Consider the following 18,124-nt stretch of genomic DNA (forward strand, 5'->3'; position numbering starts at 1 on the left):
TAGGGGAGTATTTAGTGAGGTTTCTTTGGAGAGAGCCTTTATTTTCTTCCAGACCTGGGAATGGGGTTACTGCCTCCTTCACACTACCCCAGGAAGAGGTTTCCATGGGCCCATCCACTCTGCTAATATTGGGAAGGAATCCAGGAGGATGGAGACATGACTTGGGGAATGGCAAATCCAGAGGCTGAAGCAAAACAGAGCAGGTATGTGCTGCTGTGCCAAAACCTGCAGGCACCCTGAAGGATGTTAGCCTAAGAGGCTGCCTAAGTGTTGCTTCTGGGTCAGATGTAAGCCTTGTGGAGGAAATGGGCTGAAGCTATTAAGATTCCTGTCCCAGAGGTCCACTTGGGACAAAACTTGGGCACATCAGCACCAGCACTCTTTGTGTGAACCAGGGGGCTAACAGAAAGAACAGCTGGAAACAGCCAGCTGGCAAGAACTTCCTGCATGTCAGTGAGTCAAGTTTTATGAGATACATTCTGGAGATCACTGGAACACACTAGCATCTTTGCCCTGTGCCAAGCCCAGAGAGCAAGGAGCCTGTCAACTAAATTCACTGCTCAGTAAAGACCCCTTCCTGATCTCTTTCCTGCCCCCAGACTGCCTCTGGTAGAGGTCAGTGAGCTAACCAAAAGATGGGTGGGAGGGAAAAAGGAATGCAAAAGAAAAGAGAAGAGAAAAGAAACCAGTCATCGCCAGCACATAGATGTGCACCCTTGCCACTCTGGCCTCCCTGGGCCAGCCAACAAAGCAGAGAGACAGAGACAAAATCAAGCCTTGGGTATTGCTGCCTATTTGGTAAGTTGTTTTCTCAGCAGCAACAGCCTCATGTGATCTTAGGGCTTCCATAGCTCAAAAAAGGAGCAACAACTGACTTGTAGTAAGAAGCCTCCTCACTAAATACTCAACAAGTAGAAAATATGACAAAGGCTGCCTTTTGGCCACTTTACTAGTTATACTTGGCCAAAATACCAGTTAAGATTTCACTTCATCAGCATAAAGCAATTTGTGAAAGTGAAAAAATAAAGTTTCAAGAATGGTTCCATAACACTTTACTCAGCTTTAGGAGGCAGCAGGATGAATCCTTGAGAGCCAGTTTATCTCCTTAGGGGCAGTTAGCTCAGACTCATGTCGAAAACAATGTGTTCATGGACATTCTTATTACTCACTGATGCACACTTCAATTTGGTTCTCTGTGTTTCTGTACACCCATGGTCAATAAAAGGTAGAAAATCAAAAGACCTTAGGGTCCACCAACCTCCCCCAACAGCCTCATGGCCAAATGATTACACTTTGTTGGTCGTTAGCAAATGTATAAAGGGCTAGAGAAAGTATCCTTTGGCTATAGGCACACATGGAGTCTCTGTCAATATTCTTGTGCCTGTGTTAAAATTGAAGGAAAAAATATTCACAGCTCATGGACCACACAAGAAAAAGCTGGAGGGTCTAGCGCATTGGCTCAATCACTAAGTCCTCATCTTGCAAGCACTGGGATCCCATGTGGTTGCCAATTCACATCCCAACTGCTCCACTTCTCATCCAGCTTCCTGCTTGTGGCCTTTGAAAGCAGTGGAGGCTGGCCCAAAGCCTTGGGATCCTGCACCCACAGAGGAGACCTGAAAGAAGCTCCTGGATCCTGGCTTCTGATTGACTCAGCTCCAGCCATTGTGGCCATTTGGATAGTGAACCAGTGGATGGAAAACGTTTCCCTCTGTAAATCTGATCTGCCTTTCCAATAAAATTTTAAAAAACAAAACAAAAACATAAGCTGGAGGCATGGAGTCAGTGCATGCACTACAGCTGGTGGAACAAGGCTATATGTTACTGTGCTAAAATCCTCCTTCTACCCAACCCCTATGGTGAGTCACTGAGAAGTGAGTATATACCTGCTACACCCATGTCCTCCAACACAGGAAGCAGCAGCCACAGGTCAGGTGGTTATACAAATGTAACTCAAATAGAACATAAAATTCATTGGCACACCAGCCACCTATCAAGGACTCAGTCACCCTGTTCTCCACCCACCCTGCGATGTCTACTGGCCAATACTGCTCCAGACCCCCTGGAGCTGCCTGTATTGACAGAAGGGACCATTGAAAGTGAGCTAGAAGGTGGAAGGTCTCAGGGCAGAAACAGTCACTGCTCACATATTGACGATGTTCTTGACATTGAAGTTCTCCAGGGGAGCCAGGTCAGGATCCACGCCTCGTTCATCCTGAAGGACGATCTGTTGCAGGATACGGTCCAGGAGCTGCCACTGCTGGAAGTAGCCACCATTTCGCTTGTCTGGGGGACAACATGTTAGTGTTACACCACTACTGAGCCCCAGGGCCCTCTGGAGGCCATGACTGCCCAGGGCCCCTGCCTGGGTTCAGGCTGGTGATGCACGCCCTTCCCCATCCATAGTGAACTCCCAGTCTGGTGGGAGAGGGACTGCCATCACCGATGAAGGAGACATTCAAATGCAGCCATCTGATGATCTACAACTGACCATGAACCCACAGACCCTCCCAACATAGTTCTGAACACCCTGAAATGCTCCCTGACTTTCTTGTTTGGACCCCGAGGATGAAAATTGCTTGTCATGTTATCTACAAAAAGCACCTGTTCTAAAACACTACATGCTGAATGATGAAGTCTCCAGGGAAATTTTTTTACAAAAAGATTTTAGGATTATCTATGCTATTGCTCTACAGAGGACGACTGAAAAATGATTACAGGTGTGCCCAAGAGATACTCAAAGGTATTAAAGAAGTAGTTAGTAGAAGTCAGGGATATATATTGCCAGAGGTCACCTTGAACCAGGAAGACAAAGACATTGTATGCTATGCCTTCTCTTACAGGACCCCACTCAAATACCTTAGAATCAGTCTGGCTGTTCATGGGCTTCCTTTTCACACAATGGCCACAAACTCTTCTTCCTTGGTTCCTTTTAAGATTTATTTATTCAAAAGTCAGAGTTATAGAGAAAGAGAAAGAGATCTTCCATCTGCTAGTTCATTCTCCAGATGACCACAATGGCCAGAGCTGGGCCAGCCTAAAGCCAGGAGCTTCTTCTAGATCTGCTACATGGGTGGCAGGGGCCCAATGCTTGGTCCAACTCCACTGCTTTTCCCAGATTACCAGCAGGGAGCTATATCAGAAGTAGAACAGCTGGGACCCGAACCAGTACCCATTTGGGATGCTGGCACTGTAGGTAGCAGCTCTACCCACTGTGTCACAGTGTTGCCACATACTTCTGTGGTTGTTGATCCCAGGTACTTCATCTTCACTGGTTAACAAGGGAAACCAATCAGTGCATTCCTGACATCAAAGTCACACCATCCTGCTCACAGGCAGGCAAGCTAATCTACACAGCCCTATTTGAAACAAAGGTAAGATTCATTCATAAGCCAGACCACCGAAGGCAAGAACTCTAGGAGTCAGAAAACTCAAATTTCCCAGGCCTTCCATGTGCAACTTCTGGGCTGAGTTTTGGAAAACTGGTAGCTTTCCAGTTAGCCCATCTTCCCTTCCACTATCACGCCACTGGCACTGCATTGTGAAATGGCACAGGTTTCCACTCACCTTTAAAGCATAACGTTTGCTTTAAAATCCTGACCCCAGAGAAGTGACGATTCCTTCTGTATGTAAAGAATGGGCTCAGAGGCCATTACTGTGACACAGCAGGTTAAACCTGCAATGCTGGCATTCCATGTGAGTGTCAATGCCAAGTCCCTGCTGCTCCACTTCCCATCCAGTATCCTGCTGATGGCCTGGGAAAAGCAGTAGACCATGGCCCAAGTGTCTGAGCATCTGCTACCCACAGAAGAGATCGGGAAGAAGCTCCTGGCTTTGGCCTGGTCCAGTCCTGGCTATTGTGGCCTTCTGGGGAATCAGCCAACAAAGGGAAGATATTCTCTCTCTCTTTATACTTCTGGCTTTCAAAGAAATAAATGTTTCAAATAAAATAAATTCCAAAGCACATTCTCAGCTTCAGGTTCATTCACTACGGAGACAGCAGTGCACACTTCTTGGGTCATCCAGAGGTTTGGAGACTGTGCTGAAGCACTTTGTCTCAGGCCTGGTTCAGCTCTGATGCATGACACATGACAGTTGTCACAATTAGTGAGACCACCAGCACTGCTGTCACCCCCATGTAGAGAGTCTGGCTAGCTGACCACTACTGTGGTAGACCACACAAGTTTTCTGTGTGAAGAGTCCAAATATCCAATGATACAGTGAAAGCCCATTTCAGATTTCTTTCTGGGGTACCCACTAGTAATAAAGGACGTTCATTCCTTCATAGCACACACCTGGGTCTTAAAAGCTTATGCATCTACAGATGCTAAAATGGGGCACTTGCAGGTAGAGGCAAGAGTGCTAAGATGGGAGACAGCAAGGAAGGAGCTGGTGACACATTAAAAAAAATCAGGCATGTTCATGCCACATCTGTGCAGCTTTCCCAGACAAAAAGAACTTCCTTCTGGATCCTCCGCAGCCTGGCAAGAACGGACCCTCCTCTGGGGACTGACCCCTCTTCTGTCACAAGCTGACAGTCAGGGCAGTTTGACCTTGCAGTACTGGATCTATTGCTTGTCGGACTAGGATGCTGAAGTCACTCAGCGCCAAGTTCCCCACCTTCTGCAGGTGACAATGGGCATCAGTGACCCCCAAGGGGGAAGAGAAACACAGGGCCTAGGTCCTAGGGCTCAGGCATGGCCTCATGGGACTGGTGTGGAGGGAGACACAGTCAGCCCTGCCAAACCCAGGGAGCCCTGGAACCCTGTTTCCTCTAGCCTATCCCAGGCTCAGCACCAGCTGAGGGAGTGGCACATTTGGGCTACTCACATGGCATCTGCAGACAGTGGTGCAGGACAGAGAGCAGGCAGGGGTAGGCCTCCGTATGTTTCAGTTTCTTGTGAATCAGGTCGAACATCTGGGAAGCACTCTTCGTGTCGATGTGGACCTGGGGCAGCGCAGGGCACAGGGAAGGGAGATCAGGTGGTCATGGAGGAAGAGAAGGGGAGAAGGGAGGGCCGAGTCCATAAACTGAGCTCCAGACCTTTTCTTCCTCTGCCTCTGGCCCAGGCTTGAAAAAGAGAGACAGGGGCTGGCACCGTGGGATGGCAAGTAAAGCCACTGCCAACATTTCATATGGCTGCCAGTTCAAGTCCTAACTGTTCCCTTTCCGATCTAGCTCCTTGCTAATGCACTGGGAAAGTAACAGGATGACCCAAGTGTATAGGCCTCCGGACCCACATGGAAGACCAGGAAGAACCTCCATTTTCCTGATATGGGCTGGCCCAGCTCCAGCTGTTGCAGCCATTCGTGGAGTGAACCAGCAGATGAAAGATCTCTGTCTCTTTCTAACTCTGATTTGAAAATAGAAAAAAAATAAGTCTTTTTTAAAGAAAAGAGAGAAAAGGAGGGAGAGTATTAATTGACAAACTAGGGTTTTGCCATCTCAGCTCTCTCTGTTCATCTCACACTGTCTAATTCTTTGCTGTGGGTAGGCAGGAGCTGTCCTGTGCATTGCAGGATGTTCAGGATTACCCCTAGCCTCTGCCAGTGGTGACAACCCAAAATGTCTCTAGACGTTGCAGATGTCCCTGGGGGAAGAGGAAGCAAAGCTTGTCCTGGTGAAGAACTACTGACCCAAGCCAAGGGAAGGGAGCAGATGCTAAAATGGGGCACTTGCAGGTAGAGGCAAGAGTGCTAAGATGGGAGACAGCAAGGAAGGAGCTGGTGACACATTAAAAAAAAGTCGGGCATGTTCATGCCACATCTGTGCAGCTTTCCCAGACAAAAAGAACTTCCTTCTGGATCCTCTGCAGCCTGGCAAGAACGGACCCTCCTCTGGAGGACTGATCCCTCCTCTGTCACAAGCTGACAGTCAGGGCAGTTTGACCTTGCAGTACTGGATCTATTGCTTGTCGGACTAGGATGCTGAAGTCACTCAGCGCCAAGTTCCCCACCTTCTTCTGCCCTCTCTCACTTCAGCATCTTCATCTACATGTTCAGGGCTGTGAGCGTGTACTGATATAGTGCTTGTTGACTGCAGATACCACTATCACACCATGCCCCCTCGCCAGAAGGGGGGGCTTCTCTTTGGATAGGGACCTGATAACACTGAACAGCAGAACTGCGTGCTTTCAGGAGTTCTAAGACTGAAATGAAAAAAGGATTTGGCTTTTGGCTTGTGGCTCATGAGCTGGTTAGAGATGAAGAGCAGAGGCTTGGGGAATTTGAAGGAAGGAAGCAAGAGAGGTGGCACCAGGTGCTAGAGGGCTAATCCTGTGCAGGAACTGGCTAGCTTTCTCTCTCCCCCCCCCCCACACACACTTTGGGGTTTTGATCTCAAAGGTAGAAGAGCAGGTGAGGCCTCCGGAGGAAACTCATTGGGTATTGTTCAACACCAATGTACTACCAAGGCTTTAGAAGCCAGATTCCGCCATGGGGAAACCCATCACAAGACAGCCCAGTCAACATGGACTCCCTTAAAGCACATGCCCTGTGGAAGTGCCTGTTTGGGACCCCATCACCATCACCTCCCCTGACAGGATCCTCACCATGTCAAACCTCCTGGCTAGTTCAAGGTCATCCTCATTCCGGACCATCTCAAAAAAGTCTAAGTGCCTAGAGAGGATGGGGAATAAGAGGGCATAGATGTTAGAGCCAGAACATCCCTGGATGAGGCTACAGCCCCTTCAAGCCCCACAATGCCTGCTCAGAACACTTCATCCCCACCAGGCCAAGGCAGAACGAAAAGGAAGCCATCTGCCTATAGGTCAGCACACTTTCCCCTTTGCTCAGTCCTAGTGCCCTCTTTAGCAGCTCAGTCCAGGGCTCCATCACCATAGCTGCAGGCACCTCCACTTGAGCACCTCCATTGCGACAATTTTGGCTTGGTTGTCCACTGCTGTAGGAGGCTGATTTGTGCATTGCTAGATGGCCTATGGCATCCCTGGCCTCAATTGGCCAGATGTGCTAGAATTATAACCAAAAGGCCTCCTAATGTTGCCCAATATATCTCCTGCCATGAAATCACCCTCTGGCCCAGAGCCCCATCTCCAACTTCCCCAGGGTCTCCATATCACTCCCCACATCATCCCTCATGCCGGTCTCTCACTCATTTTCTATTCTTTCACCTACCTATCACACACTACCGCAAAAGAATGCATCCCTCTCCTTTAAAGGCAAGCACCATAAAAAATAGGCTACACTAATGGGACAGGACAGGAGGAGCCTCACAGGAACTTAACCATGCCCTTGGACCATCAAGGGCCTGACAGCATGCACTTTGAGCATTGCTCAGTTGGGCAGTAAAACACTGAAGAAAATTTAGTATTCCTGGCCCCAACAATCAGTTCTGTGCTTCACCAGCCACTTTGAAAACCAGAGAACACTCCCCAGTAAATACACACACAGATTCCCAAATGTCCCCCAGGGGGCAGCACTGCCACAGTTGAGGACTACTGGGTTCAAAGGTCTATACTGTCAGAGGGAACACATGGAGGTGAGCAAAGTAGACAGACAAGGGTACAGCTATCCCACACAGAGCCCATCCCTGGGCACAGCAGGTCATTTCTAGTGGCAAGAGCAGCCTTCCCCCAAGGCGCTGAGCATCCTCAACTGAGGCTCTGTCCCCACAGATTTGCAGAGGGGGTGGGTTGCTCTGGCCTTACTTGTCCAGGATGGCATTCTCGTGTTGCCGGAGCTTGTCGATCACAGGCTGTATCCCCAGCATCAGGAACTCATACCGTAGATGGAGGCGAAATTCCAGGTTATCCTATGGGGTAATGAATGGAGAAGCTTTGGTCTAAATAGCCATAAGAGTGGTTGGTGGACCCATTGCCACCACCCCAGCTGTAGCCCTACCATCTCTCCCGCAGCAAACTCACCTGCAACTGTCCCAGGGGGAGCTGCCTTTGACCTCGTGACCCATGGCGAAAGTGTCCTTTGATCTCGCTCTTTCTCTAAAACAAGCCTACTGCCCAGTTTCCTTCAGGTCTTCTACCTCACATCCTTCAAACCCCTGATCAGTTTTCGTTTTGCCTCCAGCATCAGAAAGCAGTGGTGGAGAGTGCCACAGACCTCAAACATCGGCATCAGATGCATCTTGGTTTAACTCCCTGCCAGTTCCCAACTAGCCCTTAGTTTCCCACACTTGTAAAATTAGCATACCAAGAATCACCTATAGTGGATGGAATTCCTAACAATTACCAGATGGAATGTGACTACCAACTCATCAGAACACATGCCAGCCATAGATAGCTGGCGCTGATCAACCAGGTGGTATCAGCAGGATGTCCTAACTCAGCTCAGCAGGATTGCAAGAATAATGCCATGCTGGCAGACAAGAAGGGGAAGTAGAGCCATTTATTGGCCCCCCTTCTACCTGTTGTCCTCCCAGTTGATCTTGACTGGGGCATCTGAATGCCTTAGAGCTTAGGGCGTCCCTCTCTTGTTCTTCAAGGTTTCCTGTTAGTATTGCTGTTTTTGTACTCTAAGAATCCAATTCTGATCCCAAAGGGAAGAAAAGCAGAAGCCATGCCTCCCATAAAAGGTGCTAGAAAACCATCACCAACTTTTCCAGTTCCCTAGAAAAGTCTAGAAAGAAAGCCCAAGATCCACCCTCCTCCTGTGATGACATCTCTCCCCCTCCACACCCCTCTGCCCCATCACCCTGAGCCATCATCAGCCTGGCAGGTCTGGCGTTTGTTCATGACACAGATATTACCCCAGCAGCAACCCCACCCCTACACCACCCCAGAGGAAACACAATCAAGAATTTGGAGGAAAGGAGAGCCAGCATTCATCATCATCACTACTTGGAAGAGCCAGTTGTGAGTGGGTCACAAGGTGGTGCCAGGCTGTCCCTCACAACATCAGGATTCACAACGTGTGGCTCTTTCTTGGCCCCAAAGTGAAGGAGCCAGGAGATTCTAAAAATAATCCTAAGATGGTGGGGGGGTCGTGGCAGCCACATCGGCCAGAAGCCTTGACCCCCTGCCCAGATTGCTCTCACACAGTCCACCCATAAACACACTCAGTGAACAGTAGGGACAAAAAGGCTCCCCACCTCTCCAGCTCCAGCATTGAGGACAGCGTTGATGAAAGACATGATGGCTGTCTTCAGATTCACTTCATCCCGGTACCGGCCCAGGCTGCGGTCCAGCTCATTCAGAAGCGTCTGGATGAACAGGTGGGATGAGGCAGGAAAGGAAGGCTCAGGGTCCCAGGAGGGCAACCTCTGCTCCTTTGCTTTACCATTGTGATTGTCTAGAAGGTCCCCCACACTTCCCCTCTGCCAAGAAGCATCCTTTGCTCTGTCCACCTGTCTCAGCGCTGCCTTCCTGCCTCTCTACTCAACCTTGGAGCTCCATTTCCATGGCTGGGCAGTGCTGCACCCTGCTTCATTGCTGCCTATGTGTTTTAGGTGCCGCTAGCCCCTGTGTATTCCCTGCCCAGACACTAGCTGGTTCTAGACACAACCTTTGATCCTTCCTCCATCATCTGCAAAGCACCAGGGGCCACTTTCTGCACACAGCAGGTGCTCAAAAATGTTTGACATAAACAAACCATCATGCTGGCAGTTTGTTGCCTCAGTTCACATTCACTGATATTTACTCTATGCCAGGCATGTTACGTGTATTATCCTTCTTGTTATTTTTCTGCACAGATCAGGGAGCAGCTAAGAGAACATGGCCTGAGCTCCCAGGGCCGGTCCCAGTGTCCCCACGATTTGATCAGCCCCAGCAGGGAGACTAAAATTCGGATGCCAGCAATTGCACTTAATAATTCTTGAAAGAACCACCATTCTGAGTCAGGCACTAGGCCCAGAGACGCAGAGCCACAGAAATTACACAGCCCAATACCTCAGCGTCTAGGAACCCATGGTCTGGTGAGCAGGTCAAGTCCACTTCCTCAGCCATGCCTAGCACTCAGCCTCTCCTGTCATTCTGTCAGCCCTGTGGGTTGCTCTTCTCTCTGTAGCCCACATTAGGCCCCTTCCCCTGCCCTATCGTTCCCTACAGAGTGTCCTTAGTGCTTTGTGCAGTATCTCCACCCCACCCCGGGCCAATCTTCTCACCTGGAAGCGTGTTCGCTCAGCTGCGTACACCTGGTAGTGCAGCATGGCTTGGAGCACCTTCTTGTGGCCACCAGGCACAAGGCACACAGCGCCCAGGATCTCCAGCACAGCCACTTTGGTCTTGCTGTTCTCTGTGCGCAGACTCTGAGCAATGGTGCTGATGGCCTCAGGCTGGGCCAGCACATGCGCCCGCCCCTGGGAATTGTTCATTAGTGCCTTGATGCAGCCGATGAGGGAGGTGTGGATGCGGCTCTCACAGGTGGCGTGGTCCATGCTCCGGAGGAAATTCAGCAGACAGGTCAAGCCCTCCAGCTCGATGAAGCGAGTCACAAACCTACCAGGCAGACATGTAGAATGAAAGGCATCTCTACCTGCATTTTGTTCTGCAGGCATTTTGCAAGCAGCCCTTTACCTGAACACCACCTTCCATGTAGGGTGGCTATTTGGCTCATTTATAAAGTACATGCAAGACATTAAAATCCTCTCACCCTCACACCTTCTTTGCATTTTAAGTACTGTGCATTTGCACCTCATTGTCCATGGCTTTGCTAAAGTGACTTATAGGTGACAGGGAAGATTATGAGCATCATGACAGGTGCTCAACCTGAATGCTCATCTCCTAGGAGGATGGAAATCAAGAGGATGACAAAGGACAAGCAGGACTTCCAGCCAGGGACACCATCTGGGTCCCTCAGGCCAAGGACCAAGACTGACTCGGGGAGCTGCTAGTCCAGGGATCCCTGAGAAGACAGGAGTTGTCCTGGCCACTGCAGAAGCCATGAAAACCCACTTAACACAGGGGCTCTTAACCTATTCTGTTTCCCTAAAGGGTTTATGGGGTAGCATTCAAGAATCCAAGGACTAGAATGGGATAAGAAAATTACATTTTCATTTTTGGTAACTGAAATGTAGAGTTTCCTTCTGTGATGAATGTGGGCAATAAGTGACTGTGGAATGAGCAGAATCTATGACTCTGTCACCCAAAGAAATCACAGCTATTTTCATATCAAATTATAGTTGTTGCAGGTATCTCAAAATATCATTTACACTCATCAGCACTTCAAAATTATGGTGGTTATCAGATCCACTGCTAGCTTTTGCTTTTTCAGGCATAAAGAAGCATGTTTATTTCTATCTCATACATTTTTAATATTTGGTGGCTGTATTTTAATCTAATTGGTTTATTTTTTTAATCCTCTCTATTTTATTATTTAAAAACATCATTTCAGGAAAGCAGCCCATAGATTTTAAAAGACGCCAGAGACCCCTAGTGAACCTGTTTACACACACAGAGAGGCTTGGAACTCTTGATTTAAAATAGTAATTAATGACCTGAGGCGAGGGGCATAAATTGAGCAGGGGAACCACTATCTATATTTATTCCAAGTGTATTTACATGCATTTTATATTATTGTACAAATATGTCTACCAAATATGCTGCCAAGTTAGCAACAGGCATTTTCTTGTACCTACAGTATATGCTTTTCTATATTCCACAAATTTCCACAATGACTATGTATAGCTTCAGTCATCAGGATTTTACTAGAGGATAAAGTGCCACAAATTGAGGCGAAGATGAACCTGTCAATTTTCTCTCAGTCCTTTGGACTTCCTGACCTCCTCAACCTTTACAGCATTGCTCCCCCTGACAGAAGAGTGACAGCTAGCCGAGTGGCAGCGGCTTTAGGATGTCCCCGTTTTCAGGCAGGATCTGGTGCCAGGCTCCTGAAACACAGTGCTTAGCCCAGTCACAATCTCCTCCTTTCCCCTGACTCCCAGTCCCTCACAGAGGCCAGCAGACAGCTAGTGTTGAACAACCAGATCTCTCAGGAAGAAAAAAAATCAAAGGGCTAACTACCAGCGCTTGCCATCCCCATGGTATCAATACTTCCAGCACAGCACATTCCAGCTATCAATGAGCCACCGTTGAACTGGACTAGGGAAGAAAGGCACCATCACATGGTACCCCCACCACACGCGTGCACACAACACTGGAAATTCAAGCATACACTTAATGGTCACAAGCATGTGTCAATGATTAAAAAGTAGAAAAATAATTAGATGATTAGAGAATGGTAAGTTGCAAGGGTCTAATACCTTTGTTTTTGTTATATTTCGTCCTAAATTTATATTATAGTCACAGCTGTGTTTGGACAACCAATTTGCAAAATTTTAGAAAATTGAATAGTCAGCTCTCACCATCTGGTGCCAGTCAGTTCCAGCAAACCCTGGGGCTGACCCAGACACAAGGAACCCCTTGTGACTCTTGGCACACTGTGGACTCCACACATGGTAGCCTGGAAGGAGCAAAGAATCCTCCCACCACCCTCGGGGGATCCAATCCTTTTCCTTTGCTGACAAGGCTCCCATTCCAGATGGTCAAAGCTCAGCCAAGGGCACCACAGCCCCTCCTAGTGGTTGGAACATTTCTCAAACCAAACCCAGGTCCATCTTCTTCCTGGCTGGGCACTGGCCTTGGCCCTGGGTTTCAGAAAGTCCTTTGCCATAACTTTATCCTTGTGACCACCTTCCTGTTTTATCCACCCCCACATACTCACACCCTGCAAGTAACAACACCTCCCTCCCTTTCTCTAGAGAGAGTTCCTTGGGACCAAGGCTTATTCCACTTGCAGCCTCAATCCCCTGCTCTGGACCTGCCCATCCCTTGGCAGCTCCCCTGTCCCTCAGGAGGGAAAAGGTAGGGGCTAGGAAGCATAGTCGGGAGCATGAACTCCAGGGAATTCTGGGTGTGGAGTCAGCAAAAGGCATTGGCATGGATGCAACACTGTGTAAGGCTTTGGGACCGACTGGTGATTGGCGTTGAAGGATATGAAGGTGGAAAGATTGGTGTCACCTCATGGGCTGTGTGCGGAGAGCTGTCTTCAGATCTTCCACCACTTGATTCCTCATCTCCGTCTCCTCCTCGTCAAAGGCGTAGAGACTCTGCATCTGAGGAGCCCCAAGCAGCAGGGAGTAGAAGTCACACGGCATTGCCTGGATCCCAGATCCCTGTACCCCTCAGCCCAGAAGCAACCCAGGGCCTTGGGAAAGGTGGAGGGGCTCAGGATCTCATCCTGAACTTTCCCTTCCTCATCTGGGCAAAGGAGAGAACTACTGGGCCAGCTTAGTTCCCAAGCCCATATGCTTTCCAAAGGGGCTAATAATGGTCTCAAAGGGTCTACAAGTCATGCAGAGGAGGGGCAGTTTATGATAAGATCTGGGGGAGGTGATTAGCCCTAGTGAGTGGGGTGAGAGGGGCAGGTAAAGGTGAACTGAAAGGGAAGTTTTCCTGAGGGAGAAGGGAAGGATAGGAGCAGACAAGCTCACCGCAGCCATGGAGTTGATTCGGTCAATGTAATAGTCCGGCCAGCTGGTCGCCAGCTTGTTGGGGTCCTCCTGCTCCTGGAATAAGGAAGATGGTGTGCACCAGTTGGCAAGACAGGCCCGTGGGCTGGGGTCCTGAGCTCTGTCAGTGTCAGGACAGGGATTCATGCCCCAGCCCTGCCCACATAGGGATGCTTGGAGAAAGTTGTAAAATCTCCGTGTGTTCCCATGACTTCCTGTACTGGATGCGGATAAAGAGCCCTGATCTCTGCGGCACAGGCTGGAACTGTGGAACTGCTTTCAAACAAGTGCGGTTTTTAAAGGAAGATTTTCTCCTCTTACCTCTGTTCTCCATCTACTGAATGAATCACAGTTCTATGGTGGTTGGATCTAAGACCCACATATGCTTAGATCTTAGATCTCATTTATTTTTCTAATCAAATTTTTTTATTTGACAAAGAGATTGGCCTGTAATGGTTTGGAAGCTTTAATGCATTTTATGCTATGTCTGCTCCATAGCTTGTGCTCAATAAACAGTAACCTTACAAGGAGACCACACTTACCTGGCAGGGAAGATGCCACGGTCACAAAGAGATGAACTCCCAGGGCCCCGGGTTTTAGAGACACACAGAAGCCCTGGTAGGTCAGGGTTTTCTTTAGCTCCCAACTTGGCTGAGGGATGGTATGCGTAGCTGGGAGGCAGAGTCCCCTGGGAACTAAATCAGCACTAAAGCCGCTGGACATCCAGCCTCTCTAGCCTCGTGGCTCTGCTTCTGGATGTCATACATGTCCTGCTCATGCCTGTCCCTGTGCCCTGATCGCCTTGGATGCTTTTCTATAGACTTTCTTCCATTTTCATGCTTATAAACTAGTGCAAAAACTTGCCTCCTCCATCCCTGTCCCCTGACCCTGCATCCCCTAAGTTCTACCCGCACCATCTTCATTGCTTTGTTTCATAAAATCCAAATTTTGGACCAGTGGGAGGGCTGTCTCATTTTGGTCATGTCACTTCACACTGGCTAGGTTTCACAACAAACACCTACTGTGTGTCTCCTGCCTTGAAACAGGAGTCACACCATGAAAAACGATAGCATCGCAAAGACACACTGCTCTGCTTTGGCTGCCTCATGATGCATCCATGCCACGTGCACTGCACAGGCACCTACTATGCACCACTCTCTGTATTCTGCTATAAGAATATCAGGGAAAGCGTTATGAGTTCTGCCTTCCCTACAGCAGGCCAGGGAATGGGGTATAACTGTCCATGGTGCAGAAGACAGGCAGCTCATACAGGAGTTGATGGAGGTGGGGGCCCAGCGGACTGGGCTGGAGAATCCCTGTCCAAGATGGGTGAAGGGGAGAGCTGTGAACATGCCTGGGGGAATCACACAATTTGGTTCAGAAGGTAGCAAGAGAGACCCTGACATTATAATTGATGTTCCTATTTTAGCCAAGACATCTGAAAAATCTCATAGCAAATCAATGCGGCACATAGAGACCCATGAGATAGGATGAATTCCTCCTATAATGCATCTTTTCTCATTTCTTTCCTCCCTCCATGACTTGAACCTTTATTCTTTCCTCTTTTTTAAGGCTTGCTTTTCTCACAGTGAGATGCACAGAGCACAGTATTCTGTAAATGCTTACGACATGTGCACTGAGTACTAGAGTGGCTTGCAGTGTGGGCCACCTGTGTACTCTGACACTCTACCCCCATCAGTGCTGAGGTCCAGCCATGGTGTAGCCCTTGCCATGACTGCCCAGGGTCTGGGTGGGGGGCAAGGGAACCTGATGGAGTCCACTGTCTCTCAGGGCCTACATGGCTTCATCCACAGCACACAGGACTCCACTTCTTGGGTTCCCTCCCACTCTGAACATGAGTAAAATTCTAGTCCTCCAGTCTGATAAGGACCCTGTCACCTAGAGTAGAGCCAGCAGTGGGACAAATATCCTCATCAGGAAGATAGAGAGGAGAGGAGAACCCACAGAGATCCTTTCCAGGCCCTCCAGGCTTCTCCCAGGAACCAGTGGGCCTTTAACCAAAGGTCCACACTCCAAAGCTGAAGGCACACACTGCAATCCACACTTAGATCATGTGAGGGAAGAGGTGCAGGGCAGGCTGAGACACAACCAGACAAGCCCAAAGTAAAGAGGGCAAGAAAGAGACAGTGAGATGGAGACAGAACCTCAGAAGGGAGGAGCTCATATGCAATTATGGCCTGGCTGGAGCCCAGTGCACCCCCTTCGAGGGAGGGTCCCATTAGAAAAGGAACAACATCTCTTAATGAACAAGGGCAAGGGAGGAAACTGTGTGGAGAACAGAGGCTGATATTGGACTGTTAGCCCAGGAGAGGGCAGAGGCTGAGGCCCTGAACGAGGACACCCCATCCTGAACCCTATGTTCTGAGAGCCAAGCCCTCTCCTGAACATCCTGAGCTGCACATCCCAGCCTGCAGCAGGCCCAAGAATGGCATCTATACCTTCCGTCTCAGTGTCTGACTCCGCCCCACTCCTGGATGCCAGCAGGTGCCTGCCTCATGGAATTTTTAAAAAGGAGTCCTTTCTCTAATGTTTCACTTCCTGTTGTTCCTTCCATACCCACAACAGGCTGAATCTTATAAACTAGCTGTTGAATGAATGACCCAGTGAGGGAGCTGCCCCAAGACGCAGCAGGAGGGAACAGAACAGCACCTTCTTCTTGCTGCAGTAGATCTGCCATTTCTTCTCAGGCGGCAGCGCAAACACGGCCTCCCGGTTCTTGTCTGTGAGGTCCAATTCATCCTGCCAAGAGAAGACAAGGCATGAACAGAGCCCAGGAGGGCTGCCATCAGAATGTGCGGCCCCATAGGAAATCACAGCTTCTCCAAACCCACCCCTTGGCCTCCTGCCTTCAGCCCAGACAGCATCACAGAGAGGAGACTCAACAAAGTTGGTGAAGAAGACAGAATTAAAGTTGATTTTGAGTAAAACTTTTTGAAATCCATGCATGTTTTCTTTTGCATAATATGCATCTTCCATGAGCTTTCTGGAGGTCTTTTTCTTCTAGAAACTGAGCTGTTTCCATGTTTCAGCCCAAACCCGACTCCCTGTGAACCCCACCACCATTGTGTTTGCGAGTCTTCCTGTTCAAGCCCCTCTGTCCCTTGGCAATCTCCTGCATTGCTTGGTCAGCGCTAATCCTTTCACCCAGATTTTCTTGTCTTCCTAAGTTGGCCACCATCACAAATCAAGACTTGGCAAAGAGAGGTATTACCTACATATCTAGCCCTGCCTTTCTCAGATTCTTGTCCCATCAGTCAAGCCCACCTGTCCTTTGAGTCTCTGTCCCAGAAATTCCCTGGCTTTCTTTCTGCCACACGCAGCAGCAGTAGCATGGGTCCAAGGGCAAACAGGGCAGCACAGGTGGACAAGGGAATGAACAGAGCAGGAAGGTGTGCCATGCCAAAGCAGGTGATGAGCTGCTTCCCACAGGGTCAGTGCTTATCCCAGACAGTGCTCCACCTGCAGGGTCACCAAGATATGGTTCTGCAACCACACAAAAAGCCTGAGGCCCCAGCAGGCAAGCCCACATTTTCTGAAGAGTGAAACTAAAGTCGTTGCATTTGGAATGCCTCTACAGGTTGTCTAGGATGTTTTCATAGATCCAATTATACTGGCTGGTCCCTACAAAGCTAGCACCTTCAAGTTTACCCTATAGTCCGAGGTAAGGCCAAGGCTCATCAAAGCAATAATTGGAGCCCGGCGCCATGGCCTAGTGGCTAAAGTCCTCGCCTTCAACGTGCCAGAATCACATATAGGCACCGGTTCTAATCCTGGCAGCTCCACTTCCCATCCAACTCCCTGCTTGTGGCCTGGAAAAGCAGTTGAGGACAGCCCAAAGCCTTGGGACCCAGCACCCGTGTGGGAGACCCAGAAGAGGTTCCTGGTTCCCGGCTTCGGATCAGCGCAGCACCGGCTGTTGCGGTCACTTGGGGAGTGAACCATCGGACGGAAGATCTTCCTTTCTCTCTCTCCTCCTCTCTGTATATCTGACTTTGTAATAAAAACTAAATAAATCTTTTAAAACAACAGCAACAACAAAAAGCAATAATTGAAAAGCCAGGGACACAGTAGGCTATTCGACTCAATACCTCTGCTTTCTCTAATAGCAAAAATCAAAGCTCTGATTAAGACTGAAAAGCATGCTACTAATCTTTACATTTTCAAATACAATAAACAGTGAAATGTGGGCATTTGTGTTCTTTCCCTAGAAATTCATTTAAGGAAATACATTTCAGATTTCTGTCCAAGTTGATCCAATCAGGGAAACACAAATGCAATGAGAGTCACATATATTTAAAAAGTGCCCAGTGGCAAGAGACAAGAAATAGGGGAGGTTAATTTTAATAAATGTTGCTTAAATGAATAGATCTAAAATATTATAATTTCTACATGTAATCAAGATAAATGTCAGTCAGGGGCCAGTGTAATGGCTCAACTGGCCGATCCTCCACCTCCAAGCACTGTCATCCCATATGGGTGTCAGTTAATGTCCCAGCTGTTCTTCTTCCCATCCAACTCTCTGCTTGTGGCCTGGGAAAGCAATAGAGGATGGTCCAAAGCCTTGGGACCCTGCAACCATGTGCGAGACCTGGAAGAAGCTCCTGTCTCCTGGCTTTAGACTGGCTCAGCTCCAGCCATTGTAGCACTTTGGGGAGTGAACCAACAGATGGGAGATCTTTCTAT

At 48.9% G+C, this 18,124-nt stretch overlaps 1 protein-coding gene across 3 annotated transcripts in view; it reads right to left on the bottom strand.

The window, feature by feature from the left end:
• The window catches only part of DAAM2 (dishevelled associated activator of morphogenesis 2), a 112,589-nt gene that overhangs the window by 20,341 nt on the left and 74,124 nt on the right, over positions 1 to 18,124 (bottom strand). For 2 of the 3 annotated variants that reach the window (XM_058663563.1, XM_004590337.3), the window contains exons 3-11: positions 16,091 to 16,180; positions 13,403 to 13,477; positions 12,930 to 13,024; positions 10,076 to 10,409; positions 9,065 to 9,175; positions 7,668 to 7,771; positions 6,552 to 6,618; positions 4,831 to 4,948; positions 2,148 to 2,286 (exon numbers count right to left, since the gene is read on the bottom strand). In XM_058663563.1, the coding sequence (XP_058519546.1) occupies positions 2,148 to 2,286; positions 4,831 to 4,948; positions 6,552 to 6,618; positions 7,668 to 7,771; positions 9,065 to 9,175; positions 10,076 to 10,409; positions 12,930 to 13,024; positions 13,403 to 13,477; positions 16,091 to 16,180 (1,133 nt within the window). The remainder of the gene's footprint in view (positions 1 to 2,147; positions 2,287 to 4,830; positions 4,949 to 6,551; positions 6,619 to 7,667; positions 7,772 to 9,064; positions 9,176 to 10,075; positions 10,410 to 12,929; positions 13,025 to 13,402; positions 13,478 to 16,090; positions 16,181 to 18,124) is intronic. The other variant, XM_058663569.1, reaches the window with a different exon arrangement.

The sequence above is a fragment of the Ochotona princeps genome, chromosome 1 (assembly GCF_030435755.1).
Source record: "Ochotona princeps isolate mOchPri1 chromosome 1, mOchPri1.hap1, whole genome shotgun sequence".
Lineage (NCBI taxonomy): Eukaryota > Metazoa > Chordata > Mammalia > Lagomorpha > Ochotonidae > Ochotona > Ochotona princeps.